This window comes from Cryptotermes secundus, unplaced genomic scaffold (assembly GCF_002891405.2).
Source record: "Cryptotermes secundus unplaced genomic scaffold, Csec_1.0 scaffold268, whole genome shotgun sequence".
NCBI classification, from domain to species: Eukaryota; Metazoa; Arthropoda; class Insecta; order Blattodea; family Kalotermitidae; genus Cryptotermes; species Cryptotermes secundus.
Window position 1 is genome coordinate 280,249 of NW_019722430.1, and position 20,218 is coordinate 300,466.

The 20,218-nt window shown below is 41.2% G+C and overlaps 1 protein-coding gene across 6 annotated transcripts in view; it reads left to right on the forward strand.

Annotated features, from left to right (window-relative positions):
• Positions 1–20,218, forward strand: part of LOC111861341 (dystrobrevin beta) — a 93,726-nt gene that overhangs the window by 30,850 nt on the left and 42,658 nt on the right. For 5 of the 6 annotated variants that reach the window (XM_023845821.2, XM_033750283.1, XM_033750282.1 and 2 more), the window contains 8 exons: positions 4,544–4,703; positions 9,198–9,411; positions 9,780–9,865; positions 12,300–12,451; positions 13,883–13,991; positions 15,309–15,475; positions 16,373–16,500; positions 19,426–19,524. In XM_023845821.2, the coding sequence (XP_023701589.1) occupies positions 4,556–4,703; positions 9,198–9,411; positions 9,780–9,865; positions 12,300–12,451; positions 13,883–13,991; positions 15,309–15,475; positions 16,373–16,500; positions 19,426–19,524 (1,103 nt within the window). In that variant the 5' untranslated portion in view covers positions 4,544–4,555. Of the gene's footprint in view, positions 1–4,543; positions 4,704–6,864; positions 7,020–9,197; positions 9,412–9,779; positions 9,866–12,299; positions 12,452–13,882; positions 13,992–15,308; positions 15,476–16,372; positions 16,501–19,425; positions 19,525–20,218 lie in introns of those variants that run through there. The other variant, XM_033750284.1, reaches the window with a different exon arrangement.

Genomic DNA, 20,218 nt, shown 5'->3' on the forward strand with positions numbered 1-20,218 from the left:
TATATTTTAGTTATTTTAGTATGTATAGACAAGGCATGCAATGAACTAGTTTGTCGTGGATTGGATCAGCACCTGAAGATGGCACTTTTGTGCCGAAACATGTAGTGCGAGTGAGAAGAGGGGATAGATGAATGTATGCACTAGAAGACGGATAAAATAAATCATGGACTTAAATCAGTGCAACAGGACGCTAAAATATAACATTAATATATAAGTAGATTAAAAGAAGGTAAAGCTATCCTTGTAACAGGCCGTGGAGTCCCATAGGGTTGTGACACATCGAGGCTCCCACATTTTCCAGACAATCGGCCCAGAGATGAGTGTGAGGTTGTCAGGCTTACGCGCTAGCCTGCCGCCCTTTACCCCCAGGAAGATTCCTTCTACTCATTTCTGTTAGAGGCTGAGTCGACCCCAGGACCATAGTGTGGCTTGAAGAATTGAATGCCCTCGGGAGTCGAACCCTCGACCTTCCGGTTTTTAGCGTAGCGCCTCAACCAACTACGCTACACGTGCCTCTTCCCGCGGTTGTTATAAGTAGCTGTAATAATTTTGTCTCATACTGAGGCAATAACACGAGTATATTATTGTTATGGTAATAGAATTAAAGAACATGAGAGATGCATGTAACATTTTAGTTCGGAAACACGTAAGGGATGAGACTCTGTCGCACAACTAATCGTATTTTTTAAACTAACTACATGGAGTTATGTCTTTTTTTTGAGAAGCCAGCAGTCGCTCATCTACTCAAGAATTTCCCAACAGTTATGGAACCCCAAGGTTCATTACCGTGTTAAGAAGAGGCTGCCATTGGTCCTTATTCTGAACGAGATGAATCCAGTCCATAATACCCCATTCTGTTTCTCCAATATCTACTTTAGCATGATCCTCACACCTACGTCTAGGTCATCCTAGTGGTTTCTTTTTGACTTCCCCACCAAACCATTTATGCATTTCTCTCTTTTCCCATGCGTACCACATGCCTCGTCCATCTCAACCTTCTTTACTCCATCGATGTGATTTTATTTGGCAAGAAGTACAACTTATTAATCTCATTATGCAGTTTTGTCCAACCTCCTTTTACATCTTTTTCTCTTGAGTCCAACACCCTGTTCTCAGACACCCTCAGTCTGTGAAGAAAGTCGTCTTCTGGGTTTAGGCGCCGTGTATTCTTCGTTTTGGCCGGCGTTTCGGAGGAACGTATCGCCTCCATCTTCAGAGCAGCTACTGCTCTATGCATTCCAAGCCATTCAACTGCTCTGAAGATGGAGGCGATACGTTCCTCCGAAACGTCGGCCAAAACGAAGAATACACGGCGCCTAAACCCAGAAGACGACTTTCTTCATGGTCATCGCCGTGAAAACCTCAAAACTTACCCTCAGTCTGTGTTCCTCCCTGTGTCAGACATCCTGTTTCACAATCATACGTACAGAGAGCCACAGGCAAAATTATAGTTTTGTATGTATTCTTTGGGGGAAATTGTAGGCCCAGTAAATAAGCTACAAAGAAATAGATCTGCTGGGCTTTGACTGTGGTAAATTGTCGAGTTCCTTACCAGGGTATTTTTCTGTCGGCTGCTTCAGGAAGACGCGGTGCGGTGGAGTGAATTCGTTATTGGGTCATGTTGTCATGTGTCAGCTCCCGAGAGCATCGGGGCCCTGCATGTGGAGTGAAGATAATAGCGTTTGGGGTCACAGGATCGATTCGTCGTTGAATCATATAATGCCCGTTAAATGTTGTCTAGACCAGAATAGCAGCGGAACAGGCGCTTCCACGCATTCTGACATCGGTGGGCCATTTTAGAAGCCGCCCCAGGAATGGAGCGATGTGTGATGCGGATATTCCGTTCAGTTCGTTCAACTCCGGGGAAAAAAAAAATAACCGCCCTGTCTATGTAACACCCCCCCCCCCTAGACTTTTGAATGCCTGAATCAGACTTTGTTAAACATGGTATATATAGCATGACACCCGAACCCATCTCAATGGCGTACTTCGTAAAGCCCTCCCGTCACTCTGTGTGTCTCCTCCTCTCGTTCCTAGGCAACGGTACTGTAAAAACGTTACCGCGGCAAATAAGATGCATCGTTTTCAATGCGGTCCGTGTCGTATCAAAGGACAGTAGGCGATTAGTTCTAACCAGAATTGCTTGTTCTGTTTTCACTCCTAGCATCAGCATAGCCAACTTTTGCACGCGTTTATATCAAATATCTATGTTTCTTTTTCTTTCTTTCTTTTTAAGATGTGAGCTGCGAAAAGGCGGAAGATTGTATAAGCTGTGGAATATTAAAAAATATTAACCATGATGATAGGGCCGCGCCATAGCTCAAGCGTTTAGTCACTGTCTTCCCACCGCGGCGGCCCGGGTTCGATCCTGGGTCTGGTCAAGTGGAATTTGTAGTGGACAAAGTGGCGCTGGGGCGGGTTCTCTCCGAGTACTTCGGTTTCCCCTGCCAATCTTCATTCCTCCAATTACTCCACAATCACCCTCGCCTATCATCTGGGGCTGGTACAATAGGCCAGAAGTGGCTGCAGTACAAGGGACTTAGTCCCACCCCACTAGCAATAAAAAAACATGATCCTTCTTGATGCTGGAAATTGTATTGGCGCTTTGTCAGAGTATAGGCGTATGTCTGTCTGTCGTACACCAGTGTTGGGAAATTGATCAGAAGTTTCGGCGCAAATTCCGTTTGCAGAAACTCCAGCGATGAAGGCTTCGTTTTGTTTCCCCGGTCCGATTTCAGAACCCTCCCGCTTGTAAGACTGGAACGAAAAGGGGTCATATGAAGAGAAGAGAAGCGTATATCGCACGAAAAAAATTTTCGCTTAGTGGGGTGGTGGAGTCCAGCTGGATCCACTAGACACGGCGGCCCCTGATTGGCCTATTGTACCTGCCCTGGGTGAGTATGATGATGGAGAATTTGGTGGAATGAAGATTGGCAGGGGAAACCAAGTACTCGGAGAAAACCCGCCCCAGCGCCACTTTGTCCCCCACAAATCTCACTTGACCAGACCCGGGATCGAACCCGGGACGCCGCAGTAGGAAGCCAGTGGCTAACCTCTTGTGCTATGGCGTGGTCCATTATAGCACGAAAACATCATCTCCCATTCATAAGGATAGGAGCAATGGACTGGGGTTCATTAACTGACAGTTAATGAAATCGGGCTGTGAGGTGGTTTGGTAACAGGAAAGAGGGCCAACAGTTTCTCCCATAACGTTCTTGTTCGGAATGATTTCAAGACATAGGCGATAGTTTCCTCACAAATTTCAATTTACTTCCGCTAGACTACACAGTGCTATGTCTCATATGACAGAAACCTTTGATTAGAAGTTGACACTGAAGTTCGAAAAGTGAATGGGCATAATTTGCACTCTTGTCACAAGTAAAAATGCCTAGTTAGTTGTCTGAAGTTTTGAAAGAAAGCACGTTGCATCGCCATGCCATATTCTGTTTTGTAGATTTAGCTGCATGATTGCTAACCACATGGAGATGAATTTGTTACCAAACAACTAATCACTTACTGAGGATAATTTTAATCTAGCTGGTTGGCCAAAAAGGAATTGAGCTCAGGTTAAAATGAACTTTAACGTGAGGAAACTCACGCTAATGGAGATATGTCTCTCTAGTGTACACATGTCTGACATTCGTGGTCATTGAAAGCTGTGAGTCAAGATCGTTTGCGTTGTTATGCAGAAGTTAGAACCTTCCCTCTCAGCAGCTGATTGGTTTCTGTGTCTTGACTGTGAAGCAAAGAAGTAAGAGAATCTATGCTTGAGGACTGCTTTGATGTGGCTGAGCCACCAGTCACATGTATCTTTTCTGAAACCTAGACTGCCACAGAAACTTGAATCCAGATTCCCTTAGCCTCTTAGGATTGCATATCTGAGGATTGAACTTAAACTGTACTGGTGTGATAGGGACCACTTATTTCCCAGTTGTTTCTGGTAACTTTTTGCTATATACATGGGAGGGTCAGTAAACGGGCCACAAATGGATATAGAATGTAAAACAAGTGATATTTGAACCTGGAAAAACATTTATTTCTCACCATATCCTCTTCCAACATTGATACACTTGTCCCATTGCGTTACCAGTGTGTTGAAACCTGCGACATAGAAGTCTTTTGACTGTTGTCTCAGCGACCTGCGACCAGGTTGGGCGTCATTTGCTACTTTCGAACATTTGAGAGAATTTCTTGGCCCAGTTATGAGCTGCTTTACACAACAAACACTTCCCATCATAAACAGGAAACATTTCTTTATGAATATGCTATACATTTAGTCCTTCTGCCCACAAAAAACACAAGAGAACATTGCTCTTCAGTAATACACTACTCAAACACTGTCACCATTTTGACTACTGAAAACAGCCTCTGAACATGTGCATGCGAGTCTACTACCTAGACTGTCATGAAGCTGGACTATGGTGCTACTTATTGATACATACAGAAAACCTATTACATCCATTACCGCTGTTTTACTTCCATTTATGACCTATTTACTGACTCTTCCCTGAGTAATTTAATTTAATGTTTTTGTGTTGGGCAGAGGTTGGCAGATATGGCTACAGAAGATGGCACAGGCCGTGCATCCTCAGATCATAGGCTGCAGCTGCTTCAAGAGATGCGAGGCCAGAACTTTGATATGATAAGATTTGCTTCGTATCGTACAGCTTGCAAGCTACGGTTTATGCAGAAGAAGGCCAATCGTAAGTTGAAACATGATATTCATGGTACCCTTGTGCCCCCCTTCCCACCCCTCACTCTTGTGATTCCCAGACTGTGTGCCTGGGATAAACACACAGAAACAGGAGGCAGGCAGACTCATCTCTGTAGGTTTCTTCCTCGGCTTACTGTTTGGCCCAGAAGATGGATACAGTATGTTCCTGTAAAGCATCGGCTGTCTCCAAACTACACAAAGGTACAACCAAGAATACTGTTCTTCATGACTAGTTACATTTATTTAATAGTAACAAGATTACAGTTGTTCATCCAATGCAGGAGTGGGCCCTATTTCAATAACACATCATTAGAGAGATTCAGGAACCTTTGCAGTAAGTATTAGTCACATTAGAAGCTGTAAAAATAAGACATTTTTGGAAGTTTTTAAACATTTGTTGAATGTTTATGTGGTTTCAGGAATGACAGGCTCACAGAATCCTCCTGAAAGCTGCTAATGCTCCCTGTGGCCATTCTTGCAACCCTCGCTTCTGTATTTGAATTTAGAGATTTTGCTACATTGCAAAATATTTGTCAGCCATGTTAATTGATGGTAGGAATGTGCAGTGTTAGTTACACATACTTATAAAATGGTCAGGAGTTGGTATAGTAATGAGCTATGGGCTGGACAGTCCAGGTTTAATTCCCAGGGGTGCAAGATTTTACTCTACTCCACAGCATCCCAACTGACTCTGAAGCCCACCCAGCCTCAGGTACTGACAGCTCTTTACCTGGGGGTAAAATGGCAGGGACGTGAAACTGATCACTTACCTCTGGACGAACCAAAATCATAAAATATACCATTGGGAATCCATAACTGGACTCAAACAGGCAAAGGGACTTATGCTAGGGCCCTCTGCCAGAAGAGTGAAGGATCTGATGAAATTAAACAGAGACTAAATAAGATGGGGGGTAGGACAATTTACAGGGCACTTGTCATCTAAAGGGACACCTATTCAAACTGGGGCTGACATATGACCCCATTTGTGAATGGTGCCTGGAAAAAGTTGTGTCAGCCACACATCCTGTGTGATTTGAGGCTATAGCTTATATAAGATTTTGTCACCTGGGCTAATTTTGTAGGGAACCAAGTGACTACTATGACGCCCACATAAACAAAGTCCTACATTTCATTCAAAGTGTAAGATTGACAAAGGGTTAATCAAATAAGGGGAAGCACAATAGATCCATTGAAGGTTGCAGTGCAAGGGCCAGATTATTATGGCCCACCCCTTATGCATTCATTCAGCATCAAAGATCACTGATCACAAATCACCATAAGACATATAATAATAATGAAAAGGTTTGAAATATTGCGAGAATTACCAAAATGTGACAGAGAGGCGCAAACTGAGCACATGGTATTGAAAAAATGGTGCTGATAGACTTGCTGGATGCAGGGTTGCCACAGACCTTCAAGCTGTAAAAAAATGCAATATCTGCAAAGTGCAATAAAACGAGGTATGCCAGGATTTTGCCCACTCAAGATGTTACTGGTGTCATGTGGTAATTGTACAAGGGAGAGTCAGTAAATACTCATAGGTCACAAATGGAAGTAAAACAGCTGTAATGGACATAATAGATTTTCTATTTGTATCACTAGATAACAGCAGAGTCCAACTTCCTGACAGTCTAGGTAGCAGACACGCATGTGCATGTACAGAGGCTGGTTTCAGTAGTCAAAATGGCAACTGTGCTTGAGGGATGTAGTACTGAAGAGCAGAATTCTGTTGTGTGTGTTATTTTTTTTTTGTTGCAAAATGACTCAATGCAAAGGACATTCATAAAGAAATATTTTGTTTATGGTGGGAAGAGTTTATCACATAAAACGGTTCACAACTGGTAAAGAAAAGTTGCAGATGATGCNGCTATACATTTAGTCCTTCTGCCCACAAAAAACACAAGAGAACATTGCTCTTCAGTAATACACTACTCAAACACTGTCACCATTTTGACTACTGAAAACAGCCTCTGAACATGTGCATGCGAGTCTACTACCTAGACTGTCATGAAGCTGGACTATGGTGCTACTTATTGATACATACAGAAAACCTATTACATCCATTACCGCTGTTTTACTTCCATTTATGACCTATTTACTGACTCTTCCCTGAGTAATTTAATTTAATGTTTTTGTGTTGGGCAGAGGTTGGCAGATATGGCTACAGAAGATGGCACAGGCCGTGCATCCTCAGATCATAGGCTGCAGCTGCTTCAAGAGATGCGAGGCCAGAACTTTGATATGATAAGATTTGCTTCGTATCGTACAGCTTGCAAGCTACGGTTTATGCAGAAGAAGGCCAATCGTAAGTTGAAACATGTTATTCATGGTGCCCTTGTGCCCCCTTTCCCCCCTCTCACTCTTGCGATTCCCAGACTGTGTTCCTGGCATAAACACGCAGAAACAGGAGACAGGCAGACTCATCTCTGTAGGTTTCTTCCTCGGCTTACTGTTTGGCCCAGAAGATGGATACAGTATGTTCCTGTAAAGCATCGGCTGTCTCCAAACTACACAAAGGTACAACCAAGAATACTGTTCTTCATGACTAGTTACATTTATTTAATAGTAACAAGATTACAGTTGTTCATCCAATGCAGGAGTGGGCCCTATTTCAATAACACATCATTAGAGAGATTCAGGAACCTTTGCAGTAAGTATTAGTCACATTAGAAGCTGTAAAAATAAGAAATTTTTGGAAGTTTTTAAACATTTGTTGAATGTTTATGTGGTTTCAGGAATGACAGGCTCACAGAATCCTCCTGAAAGCTGCTAATGCTCCCTGTGGCCATTCTTGCAACCCTCGCTTCTGTATTTGAATTTAGAGATTTTGCTACATTGCAAAATATTTGTCAGCCATGTTAATTGATGGTAGGAATGTGCAGTGTTAGTTACACATACTTATAAAATGGTCAGGAGTTGGTATAGTAATGAGCTATGGGCTGGACAGTCCAGGTTTAATTCCCAGGGGTGCAAGATTTTACTCTACTCCACAGCATCCCAACTGACTCTGAAGCCCACCCAGCCTCAGGTACTGACAGCTCTTTACCTGGGGGTAAAATGGCAGGGACGTGAAACTGATCACTTACCTCTGGACGAACCAAAATCATAAAATATACCATTGGGAATCCATAACTGGACTCAAACAGGCAAAGGGACTTATGCTAGGGCCCTCTGCCAGAAGAGTGAAGGATCTGATGAAATTAAACAGAGACTAAATAAGATGGGGGGTAGGACAATTTACAGGGCACTTGTCATCTAAAGGGACACCTATTCAAACTGGGGCTGACATATGACCCCATTTGTGAATGGTGCCTGGAAAAAGTTGTGTCAGCCACACATCCTGTGTGATTTGAGGCTATAGCTTATATAAGATTTTGTCACCTGGGCTAATTTTGTAGGGAACCAAGTGACTACTATGACGCCCACATAAACAAAGTCCTACATTTCATTCAAAGTGTAAGATTGACAAAGGGTTAATCAAATAAGGGGAAGCACAATAGATCCATTGAAGGTTGCAGTGCAAGGGCCAGATTATTATGGCCCACCCCTTGTGCATTCATTCAGCATCAAAGATCACTGATCACAAATCACCATAAGACATATAATAATAATGAAAAGGTTTGAAATATTGCGAGAATTACCAAAATGTGACAGAGAGGCGCAAACTGAGCACATGGTATTGAAAAAATGGTGCTGATAGACTTGCTGGATGCAGGGTTGCCACAGACCTTCAAGCTGTAAAAAAATGCAATATCTGCAAAGTGCAATAAAACGAGGTATGCCAGGATTTTGCCCACTCAAGATGTTACTGGTGTCATGTGGTAATTGTACAAGGGAGAGTCAGTAAATACTCATAGGTCACAAATGGAAGTAAAACAGCTGTAATGGACATAATAGATTTTCTATTTGTATCACTAGATAACAGCAGAGTCCAACTTCCTGACAGTCTAGGTAGCAGACACGCATGTGCATGTACAGAGGCTGGTTTCAGTAGTCAAAATGGCAACTGTGCTTGAGGGATGTAGTACTGAAGAGCAGAATTCTGTTGTGTGTGTTATTTTTTTTTTGTTGCAAAATGACTCAATGCAAAGGACATTCATAAAGAAATATTTTGTTTATGGTGGGAAGAGTTTATCACATAAAACGGTTCACAACTGGTAAAGAAAAGTTGCAGATGATGCTTGACCAGGTGCAGAAGTGGCCGGGACAACAGACAAAAGGTTCGAATATCACATGTTTTATGTCCATTTGTGACCTATTTTTGGCCTAAGTAAAACCGTGTGGAAGACACGTTGCAAACTCCATTGGTACTTAAAATAAAAGAATTGCTTGTTAACCACATGTTTTCGTTCACTGCTTCCCTGGTGGACACCCATCTGTGTATATATTACATAAATTATAAATTATGAACCAGATTTAAAAATTAAGTTGACAGGTTCAGAGAAGATATTCGATACAATTTGTTTCATTTTGTGTTTTCCAGTCCACGCTGTGGATATCTGGAATGTGATTGAAGCTTTCCGAGAAAATGGACTGAATACACTGGAACCTCAAACAGAGGTGAACGTATCACGACTGGAGACACTGGTATCCAGTCTGTACCATAACCTTAATAAGAGGCTTCCAGTAGCACAGCAGGTTCATGTGGAGTCCTGCTCTAGCCTCCTGCTGAACTGGTTACTGGCTGCTTATTCTGTGTGAGTAATTCAGTTCATCGTATGTCCAGACCTGTTGTGAACCAGCTTACTGTAAGGTGTTCTCTTTACCTTATCACTGCTGGCTTAAGAAGGGTTATAATGCAGGCTGTATATGCAGAAATATCCCTTGTACCATTGTACTGTGAAGTTGTGTCAGGATATGTATCTACACACTAGTAAAGTGATGGGACAAATGTATGAATGTTGTGGAGGATATGTCAAGGAATAATTTTTTTTTTCTATGTTTGAATATCACATGTTACAGTTTATATCCATTGTGACCCATTCACTGACACTCCTACATATTACAGGAATGCACCACCGTTCATATGGTTTGATTAAGAGTGCATTTTTATCTGTTTCTATAGGGAAAATGTGGGTAAAATCCGAGTGTTTTCCATCAAAGTTGCATTAGCTACGATGTGTGCAGGAAAGCTCATGGATAAATTAAGATGTAAGTACAGTTTGATTCTAAACATTCTCTTCCATCATTTCCAGCAGAGAAACATGCCGGCTCTTTAGCTTTCATGCATTAGAAGTGCATTTATGCAGCTTCCATTTTTGCAGTCAGTTACTTTGTCTACCTTTTCTCTCATTCTATCTGTTGTTCTCTCACTGTCTCTTCCCCTTTCTTTTGTTTCCGTTCTTGTAGCTATTCCTGTAAACAGCAAAAGAGCTCCAATGTGTTGATTTTCTGTTGCTGTTTGTTGCTTCCTGAAGGTGTAAGAAGGAGGCAGATGTCTGGAGAGCATGACTTATGATGAAATATGTAACTAAAATGACTCGTATCAGATAGAATTTTTTGTGTGTTAGATACAGTTCTCGGAATTAAGGTGTCTTGAAGAACCCCCGCGTAGTTGCTCATATTAGTATATGGTAAAGTTTCCTTATTGAGGTCATGTCAACAGGAGGTGCAGATATCCCTTTATGCATTCTCAAGATGAGTGATCAGCCTTCCTTACACCCCAGGGCTATTGTGAGTGTGACTGTTAAGAAAAATATCCCAACACAATGCTCAGAATTAAACTCTGGCAGTCCAGTTCAAAGGTTCCATAATTCATTACATAAGCTATTGCAGCTTATTTTAGAATTTTATGTATTTGCCAAAGAATGGCAAATCTCAAATCTCAATCTCTCAGATCTACATGGCATGTAGATCTGAGAGAGCCCAACATTTCAGAGGAACTTGTTCCCTCCATCGTGAGGGTGGAAGAGTAAGCCAAGTAAGAAACCAGCTGAAGCCGGCAGCAAGCTTAGCTGTCCCTGAGTTATGTGACAGCACAACCCAAAAGACTGTACCCCTCGATCTTATAGTCACTGTCATGAGAACCTAAAATCCACCGTACAGTAAGGTGGTTTAAATAATACAATTTTTTTTTGGTGTGGGAGATATTGTAAATATTCATCAAATCCAAGTATTCGTATAATTGTAATGCCTTGCATCTGGCTGTCTCATTTACACCTAATTAAAAACTGTGGAATCTTGGTGGTACTTGAAGTTCTCACAGTTGTGACCATGAAGGGTACTCTCTTATTGGATGCTACACTGTGTAGTATGGTTGAAGTCTGGCCGTGCCATAGCTCAAGTGGTGTCGCTGGCTTCCCACCGCGGCGGCCCGGGTTCGATCCCGGGTCTGGTCAAGTGGGATTTGTGATGGACAAAGTGGCACTGGGGCGGGTTTTCTCAGAGTACTTCAGTTTCCCCTGCCAATCTTCATTCCACCAAATTCTCCATCATCATAATCACCTGGGGCAGGCTACAATAGGCCAATCAGTGGCTGCTGTGGCCAGTGGACCCAGTAGGAGTCCACCCCACCACTAAGTGAAAAATGGTTAAGGTTTTTATGAATATACTGCTTGCATCTTCAGGGTTGAAGCATAAGGAAGCCTAGAGCTTGTTCATTTGCTTGGCTTGCTCTTTAATCCTGCAGATGGAGACAGCAGGTTCCTCCAGAATATCAGTATACTTCTACAGGGCTGTGTAGTGTAACGGCAAGTACTCTTTGCTGTATCTGCATTTATTTTAATTAATTTGGACTGCCTGTTAAGCTTGGGCCGATTATCTGGGGGCTTTGTTTAGACACCTGACTGGTGTGTCCAGTGTTAGAAGATACGTGTATACTCCATATGAAATTTCTTTTTAAAGAGGAACAATTGTAAAATGAAGGGAATGTTATTTCACATGTGAAAATGTACTTGGAAAATTTGGAAGTTTGAAGAATGCTGTCTTTTGGGATGTGGCACCATTTAGATCTTATGTGAACCAACGTTTCAGAAGACGTATCGCCTCCATCTTCAGGGTAGAAGAATCAGCGTGAGCAGGTGCCTGCAGATTTTGTACCTTGGAGATGGAGGCGATACATTCCTCTAAAACGTTGGTTCACACAAGATCTACACAGCGCCACATCTTCATAGTCAGCATCATGAAAAATTCAAATCTTACTTGGAAAGGTTTTCTTTATTTATTTATTTATTTTTAATATGTAGAAATGTTATGAGAGCTTCTCAAAAACCACACTCATGTCTCTGCCAATAGTGTGTATCATTTTATGAACCCCAGTTCGCAATTCATTACATGTACATCTTTGATAATTATCCAGAGTTTCTGATTATTGTGTGGAATTCATTTCTTGTCCACCCTAGGTAACCAGAATACACTGTGTGTTCAAGAGTAGCATGTTTGTCACTTTGTGAACAGTCTAGGGCAAACAAATATGTCCTCTAATTACCCTTGTTCAGTTTCTGATACAAGACATACCATCAGAAGTCTAGGATTCATAATTTCAAATTAATTTTGACTTAGAAAAGTGCGAAGGGCCATGAAAGCCCAGGAAATAATATGCTCCTGTTTGTTGTTGCTGATTGTTTTTGATGTTGAATGCCCACAGACATCTTCTCTCAGATCTCTGATGGAAATGGTCACATGGTTGTGTGGAGGTTTGCTGAATATCTGCAAGAGGTATTAGCACTGCCAGCAGCAGTATATGAATCACCATCATTCAATTACACAGAGGGACTTGCCACATCTATATTTCCAGGGGTATGTCGCTAGCTTACTTTCAAGCCTCTTGTTGCAGGATGTACATCGGTTTTTCATAAGAAGGTAATAATTTATATTGCTCACAAGAAGAATCATAAAGTCTTGAATCAAGTATTTACATAGTTATGATGGAAATAAAATTGACCCCTAAGCGTGGCCAATGCAATGTCATGTAAGATCTCCAGAACCCACTTCAGTAGCTTGGTAGGTTCACCCATTAAAGAGCGTGGTTTGGATTTTACGATTGCAATGACAGTAAAAAGTGGTTACATTGATACTGAATTTCATTGTGTTAGAGGGAAACCCAAAGATGTTTCTTAAGAGTGTCAGTGGAAATGAATTTCTGTATTCAGATTACATGAAGTTATTTGTTATAGTTTCTTATGATGCTTTCAGCATCTAGGCTGTATAGTTGCTGGACTGGTGCACAAATTATGAATCGTGGCCTGATAAAAGTACTGTCCTGGAACTTGTCGGCCTTGAAAAACTGAGGAAAGCCTCAGAAATACCTCAGTCAGTTTAGCAATTGTCCCAGCTGTGATTCAAACGAAAAAAAAAGTAAAGTGAAGGTATCCCTGTAACAGGCCGTGGAGGCCCATAGGTTTGTGAGATGTTGAGGTTCCCACATTTTCTAGACAATTTGCTCATAGATGGTGGCAAGGTTGTCAGCCCTATGCACTGGCCACCCTTTACCCCCAAGAACATTCCAAGAATATTCCTGATACTCGTTTCTGTTAGAGGTTGAGTCGACCCCAGGGCCATAGCGCGGCTCGAAGAATTAGGTCAATTGAAAGAAATCCAGTTGGGACGCTTTCAGCATAGTGCCTCAACCAGCTACACTACTGTTTTCCCCCCCTTGATTCAAACAAAGTGCCTCTGAAATACAAGGCCAGAGCATTATCATGTGGCCACCATGCTCAGTAAAGTTTCTGTCAGTTAAGGAATACCATAATCTTATGATAAGTGAAACGCATTCACAGAATTTATCTTCCAGATATGTTATATACATTATATTATGAACTTTCTCAGTGAATCTTTTGCTTTTGCTTACTGTGTGTGTGTCTTTATTAAAGCTTTAATAATGTGTCGTGGCTCTTCGTACATATTCAGTCAATCTGTATATTGTTTTCCATGTAACGTGTGGTTAAAAAAAGTAGGGTAAAGCTGTCCCTGTAAACAGGCCATGGAGACGTGTAAGGTTGTGAAACGTCAAGACAGTTCGCTCACAGATGGCAGTGAGGTTGTCAGTCTTACATGCCAGCTGGCTGTTTACCTGCAGAAAGATTCCTGGTACTCGTTTCTGTTAGAGGCTGTGTTGACTCCAGAGCCATAGTGTGGCTGGAAGGATTATGTAAATTGAAAAATCAAATGACCTCATCAGGAATCGAACTGATGACCTTCCTGTTTGTAGCATGTGGTTTCTTTTTATAGGGTGGGAAGGTGACAGTCAATGACTTCATGGACACTATGATGTCAGATCCTGGGCCGCCCTGCCTGGTATGGCTTCCACTGTTACATCGCCTTGCCAGTGTAGAAACTGGTAAGTTTTGTGTTTTATCATCTGTTGTTTCAGAACATGTTCTCACAGTCTTAGGATACCATACAGATAGCTAATGTTGGAAGAGAGTGCAAAGAAAAATGTATGGTCACAATTAGAAAATTTTGGGTGCACTTCATCATTTATCCAGTTCATGTATTGTTTTTAGGATAGTTAAATGTAGACATTGCAGTAATGGACTTCACGTGTTTAGTGGAACCTGCATAAGTGAATCCCAGATGTCTGAGATATTCAGATTATTTTGTTCCTAAAACTTCCACATAAGAGTGATGTATTTTTGACATGCTTAATGTGTTTTCTGTGTAAGAGATATTTTCTACATAGTAAATGCAATTTTAATGTTATGAAACTGTCACATTGCACACAAATATGTTTTTCATTATTTATTTTTATCAAAGCTCACTTTTTCATACAAGCTTCCCCCATTGAATGAATGAATGAATGAATGAATGTGTGAGTGAGCGGTTCTGGCCCTTGCACTGCAACCTTCAATGATCTATTGTGCTCCCCCCCCCCTTTTTTGCCCTTTGTCAATCCTACACTTCCAATGAAATGTAGAACTTTGTTTAAGGGTGGGGTGTCATAATAATCATTTAGTTCTTTAAAAAACTGGCCCAGGTGACGAAATCTTAAATAAGCCATAGCCTCACAATCACATAGGATGTGTGAGCTTCTCCCATTTATGAGCACTGGTTAAGGAGGGCTTAGCTTCTGTTTGCTGACACTTATGCACACGTCGTGGTCATATACGATAATTTGATGGGCAAGAAATCTGTGTGTGCTTTATAAGTTTCAAGGTCTTTGGCCCAAAGTATGATTTTTTGGAAGTAAAGGTGCTGTTAGGCCCCGCCATAGCTCAAGCGGTTAGTCGCTGACTTCCTGCCACGGCGGCCTATGTTCGATCCCGGGTCTGGTGGGATTTGGCATGGACAAAGTGGCACTGGAGCGGGTTTTCTCTGAGTACTTTGGTTTCCCCTGCCAATCTTCATTCCACCAAATTCTCCATCATCATGATCACCCATGGACCATTCTGTATTAAGCATTTCTTGTACTTCTAGGACCCTGTGTAGCATTGTGCATGACTTCAGCTACAGCCTCTAAGCCTCCAAACAAAAATGAATGAGGGATTGATCTATACAAACAAGGAATGTTAACCAAGTTGTATTATGTCTGTAATGTTTACTAAGAAAAGGATTCCTCTCAGTTTCATCTTGTCACCTGTGTTCAGTGATTATGTCTAAATATTTTGGACAGCATTACATGAATCCAAGCTTGTGACAGTAACGCTTTCTGATTCAGTTGTTCACCCTATGGCCTGTGATGCATGTCAGAGGGAAGGATTCTCAGGTTTTCGCTACAAATGCCAGAAGTGTCACAGTTACCAACTGTGTCAAGACTGCTTCTGGCGTGGTCGCATCTCTGGTTCACATACAAATGAACATGAAGTCAAGGAGTACACAACTTATGTGAGTCTTTTGTGTGATCATAGGTTTACCTGTGATGTTGCATATAAACTTTGTGTTTATAGTTCTGAAATAAATTGCAAGCAGAATACAGGCATTTTAAGTACTACATCTACCCGCATTTGAGTCTGACCCTTATTTATGTAGTTGTGGTGGTGGTGATGGTTGTGGTCCTTGTGAGTCTTGTGGTTGTGATGATAGGGTTTATGGTTGTGGTGGTTAAAACTTATAATTGTACTGATTGACACTCAGATCGCATACCTGAATTGAATTTTTCAAAGGCTGTGGTCTAGTGGCCAGAGGTCCCAGGTTCTATTCTCAGCGCTACCAGATTTTCTGAAAAGTAGTGGGTCTGGAACAGGGTCCACTCAGTCTCGTGAGGATAATTGAGGAGCTATTTCAAGGAAATAGCAGCTCCAGTTTATAAAACCGAAATTAACGGCCATGGTGATTTGTGGCACTGACCACGTGACACCCTCTATCCACTAAAGTTGACACTAACTTAGCTGACAAGTGGTGGTTGCTTGATCAGTATAGTTCGCTTGCAAACTACCACAGAGTTTGTTTTGTTTTGATGTAGCATAGAAACTGTTCAAGGAAGACAAGATTATATGAAAGGATGTTTTTCTCTTTTTGTATCATGGGAGGTAAGAGTGTTATTCTCATGTCTTGGAGTGCCGTGGCATACTTGTGAAACTTTATAAACAGTTGCAGAAAATTATGCTGCATTTGTAAAGCTTAGTGCTGTGTGATTTGTACGTATTCGCTAACTGAATGACATCTGTTGAAGAAACAATATGTATTTCCTGAGCTGCATGTTGCACTGCTTTCTAGAATAGCTGCCCTCAGTGCCGGTGAATATGTCAAGGACAAGCAAGAAATAACTTTCTTTGCTTTCAGAAATCTCCAAGTAAGCAGATTGGTCACTCTTTGCGCAAGTCATTCCGCTGTGTGCCTGAGAAGGGTAAGCCAAACATCCCACGCTTTCCAGAAGAGCCAGAGAAAACACTCAACCTCTCCCATATAGTGTGAGTTTGTGCATCATAGTACATTATTCATAGAAGAATAATACACATCAAAGTAACAGCGTTAAAATTTGTAATAGATTTTGCCTGCCTACCTGCCTGCCAGTCACTGTATTAACCCTTTCACTGTTCCTGAAGAAAAATATGTTACTGCTTTGTGTTTCCTAGTATTCTCCCAGTTGTTCAAATTTTTGCATCGGTACAGTATTTTACCCTTACACTTAAAGAAAGAGGTCTGTCTTCCTCCTGCTGCCCTGACTTACATTTTATACACCATTTGAGTTTTGCATTGTGCTGTGGTCTGTCCATTATAGTTGTTAATGTGTTGTGACATGTACATGGGGTGGATGATTTGCTAACGTCCTGCATAGTTCAGTTGTTTTCAGTTTGTTTCATTATTTTAGTTTATAATGCGGTGTTTTTATTTGTTTGCTTTTTGACCAAATAAGGATGAGAAAAATATACTTGGCAGCCCTCATAATTGATGGTTTTAAGGAAGTAAAAAAGTAAAGGTATTCCTGTAACAGGCCGTGGAGGCCCATAGGGTTGTTAGAAAATGTTGAAGTTCCCACATTTTCTAGACATTCAGCTCATAGATGGCGGTAAGGTTGTCAGCCTTATGCACTGGCTTCCCTTTACACCCAAGAATATTCCTGGTAAAGGCTGAGTAGACCCCAGGGCCACAGTGCGGCTGGAAGGATTAGGTAAATTGAAAAAATCCACCTCATCGGGATTTGATCCTGTGACCTTCCAGGTTGTAGCATAGTGCCTCAACCAACTACACTACTGCATGCCCCTAATTGATGGTTTTACTGAAATTAATATACAGGGTGAGCCAAAAGGTCCTTGTGCACCTGCTGTACACAATTATATTCAGAGAGTTCCTGTAGATTAATACAAACACATTTCTGATACTTATGTTACGAGAAAGTGTGGAAATGGCCCCAAACGTGCTTGTAGACATGCATGTTTGCAAAGACTGTGACAGTTCAGTCAGAGGGATGTTCTTGATGAAATTTATGGTGGCTTCCTTCAGTTCAAAGAGAGTATGAGGTTTGTCTCTGTAAACTGCACATTTCATTGCTCCCCAAAGGTAACAATAAAGGGATGTAATGTTAGGCAACTATGGTGGCCAGATGTCCTTTCAGATTGTTCTGTCTCCAAAGGCACTGTGCAGTAGCATCATGGAAGCAGGAGCTGCGTATGCAGTAGCACTCTCCTGTTGTAAGTGACCCCAGGCAGTTTCCTCTTCATTTAAATGTCCAGTGAATGGGTAAAGAATCACTTCACAGTAACATTCTGGGTTGATAGTGTCATAGATGAATATGAGTAATCAGTAATTATGCCTCTAAAACTTCAGCAGTATTCAACATACTTGATGTCCCTGTCCTTAAATTCATGTGCTGGTGTTATCTAGTAGGGACAAGTGGAGGAAATGGCCTCCAGTTGTGGAGGGTAGATGAAAATATATCGATTAAGCAGTTCCAGACAACTGACAATGGGAAATCCTGACTTGGAGATTAGGTGGGGAGCCAGCAGCTGTTCATTGTAGAGAAGAAATGACCTTGTTAGTGTATGTTACACAGGACCTAAGTCTTGGGCAGTTTTTGGCTCAGGATGGGAACCAGTGACAGGCTCCTGTAAATGCAGCAATGTGTATTCATATCCCATAAATTACAGGGAATTTCTTGACAGAGGGTCTGTCCCGTGTAACTACATAGGTATAGTAATTAGTGTCAGGTTTCTGAAGGTGATCATTCGCCAATATTGTAATTACTTAACATGTGTTATTTCTAATTGATTACAGTGTGTCATCCAGTTGGGTGTGAATGAAGAAGAGTGTGTATGCACTAATATCATTCATAGAGATATTGGGTTTTCGGACTTTATCCATCGTCCTGGTTTTTAAGATAACTAAGAAAAAACACAACGTTTCAGAAACTGGATCTGTTTCCATCCTCGGGTGAGGGAAAACACCTATTCTGTTGGGTCCCTTAGAAAGATCTGGTCCAGAGATTGAGGCTAGCTCTTTCTAAGGGACCCAACAGAATAGGTGTTTTCCCTCACCCGAGGATGGAAACAGATCCAGTTTCTGAAACGTTGTGTTTTTTCTTAGTTATCTTAAAAACCAGGACGATGGATAAAGTCCGAAAACCCAATATCTCTATGTGTTATACACCATTGTCAGAATCCTATAGTAACTACTAATATAATTCTTTAAAGCCTTTTCTGTTGTTGTTCTATGGATCATGAGAACTGTTGTTCTCTTTCCTGTTATGTACAGATGCAAGAGAAACAGGCTGTTTAGTAGGCAGTGGTGAAATTGATAGAGAACTGAAAACCAGAGCAAGTATCTTCATGCTTGCATAACCATATTTAGTGTAGATGTGAGAAACAGGCATACATACAGAGATTTTTATACTCAAACCAAGATTAGCACAAAGAATTTAAGATTCATCATAGGCTGCTTTGGCTTGAACTGGCTCTGGGTACAATGCAGTCATGCAGGAGGTTCTGTTAAGCAGTAATAAATCTTTGATATACTATGGAAGTTGTTAACAGTTACATTGCTCAAGATGCTCTAGATTTGCATTTTGGAAGTCCTCAGTTCATGTCTCATCCAGGACACTGCTGTCCTGACTGAGAAGCAAATTCTGTGATAATAACTTAATTAGACCACATCCATTTCCTACCAGATCCTTTCCAGTTCATCTTTTACCAGTCATCTTACCATTTGACATTTACAGTCTTAGGTGCTGACAGCAACATGAAAGAAACCACATATATAATTAAACAATTGTGTATCAAACTCCAGTACCATTCATAAAGTCCAAAATCATTATATATAAGATTCATGATGTAAAATGTGGTTTCAGAAATGGCCATCTTCTTGGATCTTTGTTTATGAACTATTTTGTCGCATTCCAGTCCTCCATCTCCATTGCCGTCCCATAATGGTTTTCCTGAGAGTTCCTTTGCTTCGCCATTTGATGGAGGCTCAATGGATAGCCGTTCCACAGGCAGAAGGTAAGATATCATATATTGAGTCTTACGGCATATTCCAGTTTTGCACCACTTTCTTAGTTATTTCATAGTGACTCATATCTGGTTATATTTAGAAACAAGTCTTAAATTAAGATCTAAATGTTTGTGACAATGGCACATTAATACAAATATTATGTCTCTGGATATTATCCATCATCCTGTTTTAATTTAAAACACGTTTTGGACACTTGATTCTCTCTCTTCAGGTAGTACATACTCAGCTGGACCCAAGTGATTGGGCTAGTCCCGATCTCCAGACACCTGCACCAACACAAGATAAATTCACTGTGTAGTACTAAGATGTTTGTATTAAGCTTTAGATTGACATCATTGTTAATTCTTTCTAAATCCAGCCTATATTCACTTATCATCATCATCATCAGTAATCTGTCAAGACGACAGGTCCACAGTCTCTTTCAAAACAATTCCTCCACTTAATGCGATCTAGAGCTTTCTCCTTCAAATGACAGTATCCTCTTCTGTCCCCAAGGTCATCCAGCATCTTCTTACGTCTTCTTCCTCGTCTTCTTGTCACTTCTATCCGCCCATCTATCTTTCCTTCGATAGCTTCTTTTAGAAGGCAGTTTCTGCGTAAAACATGACCAATCCAATTAGCCTTCCGTTTTCTTATTTCATGTAGGATATTCCTCTGCTCACTGACTCTAATTAACACTTC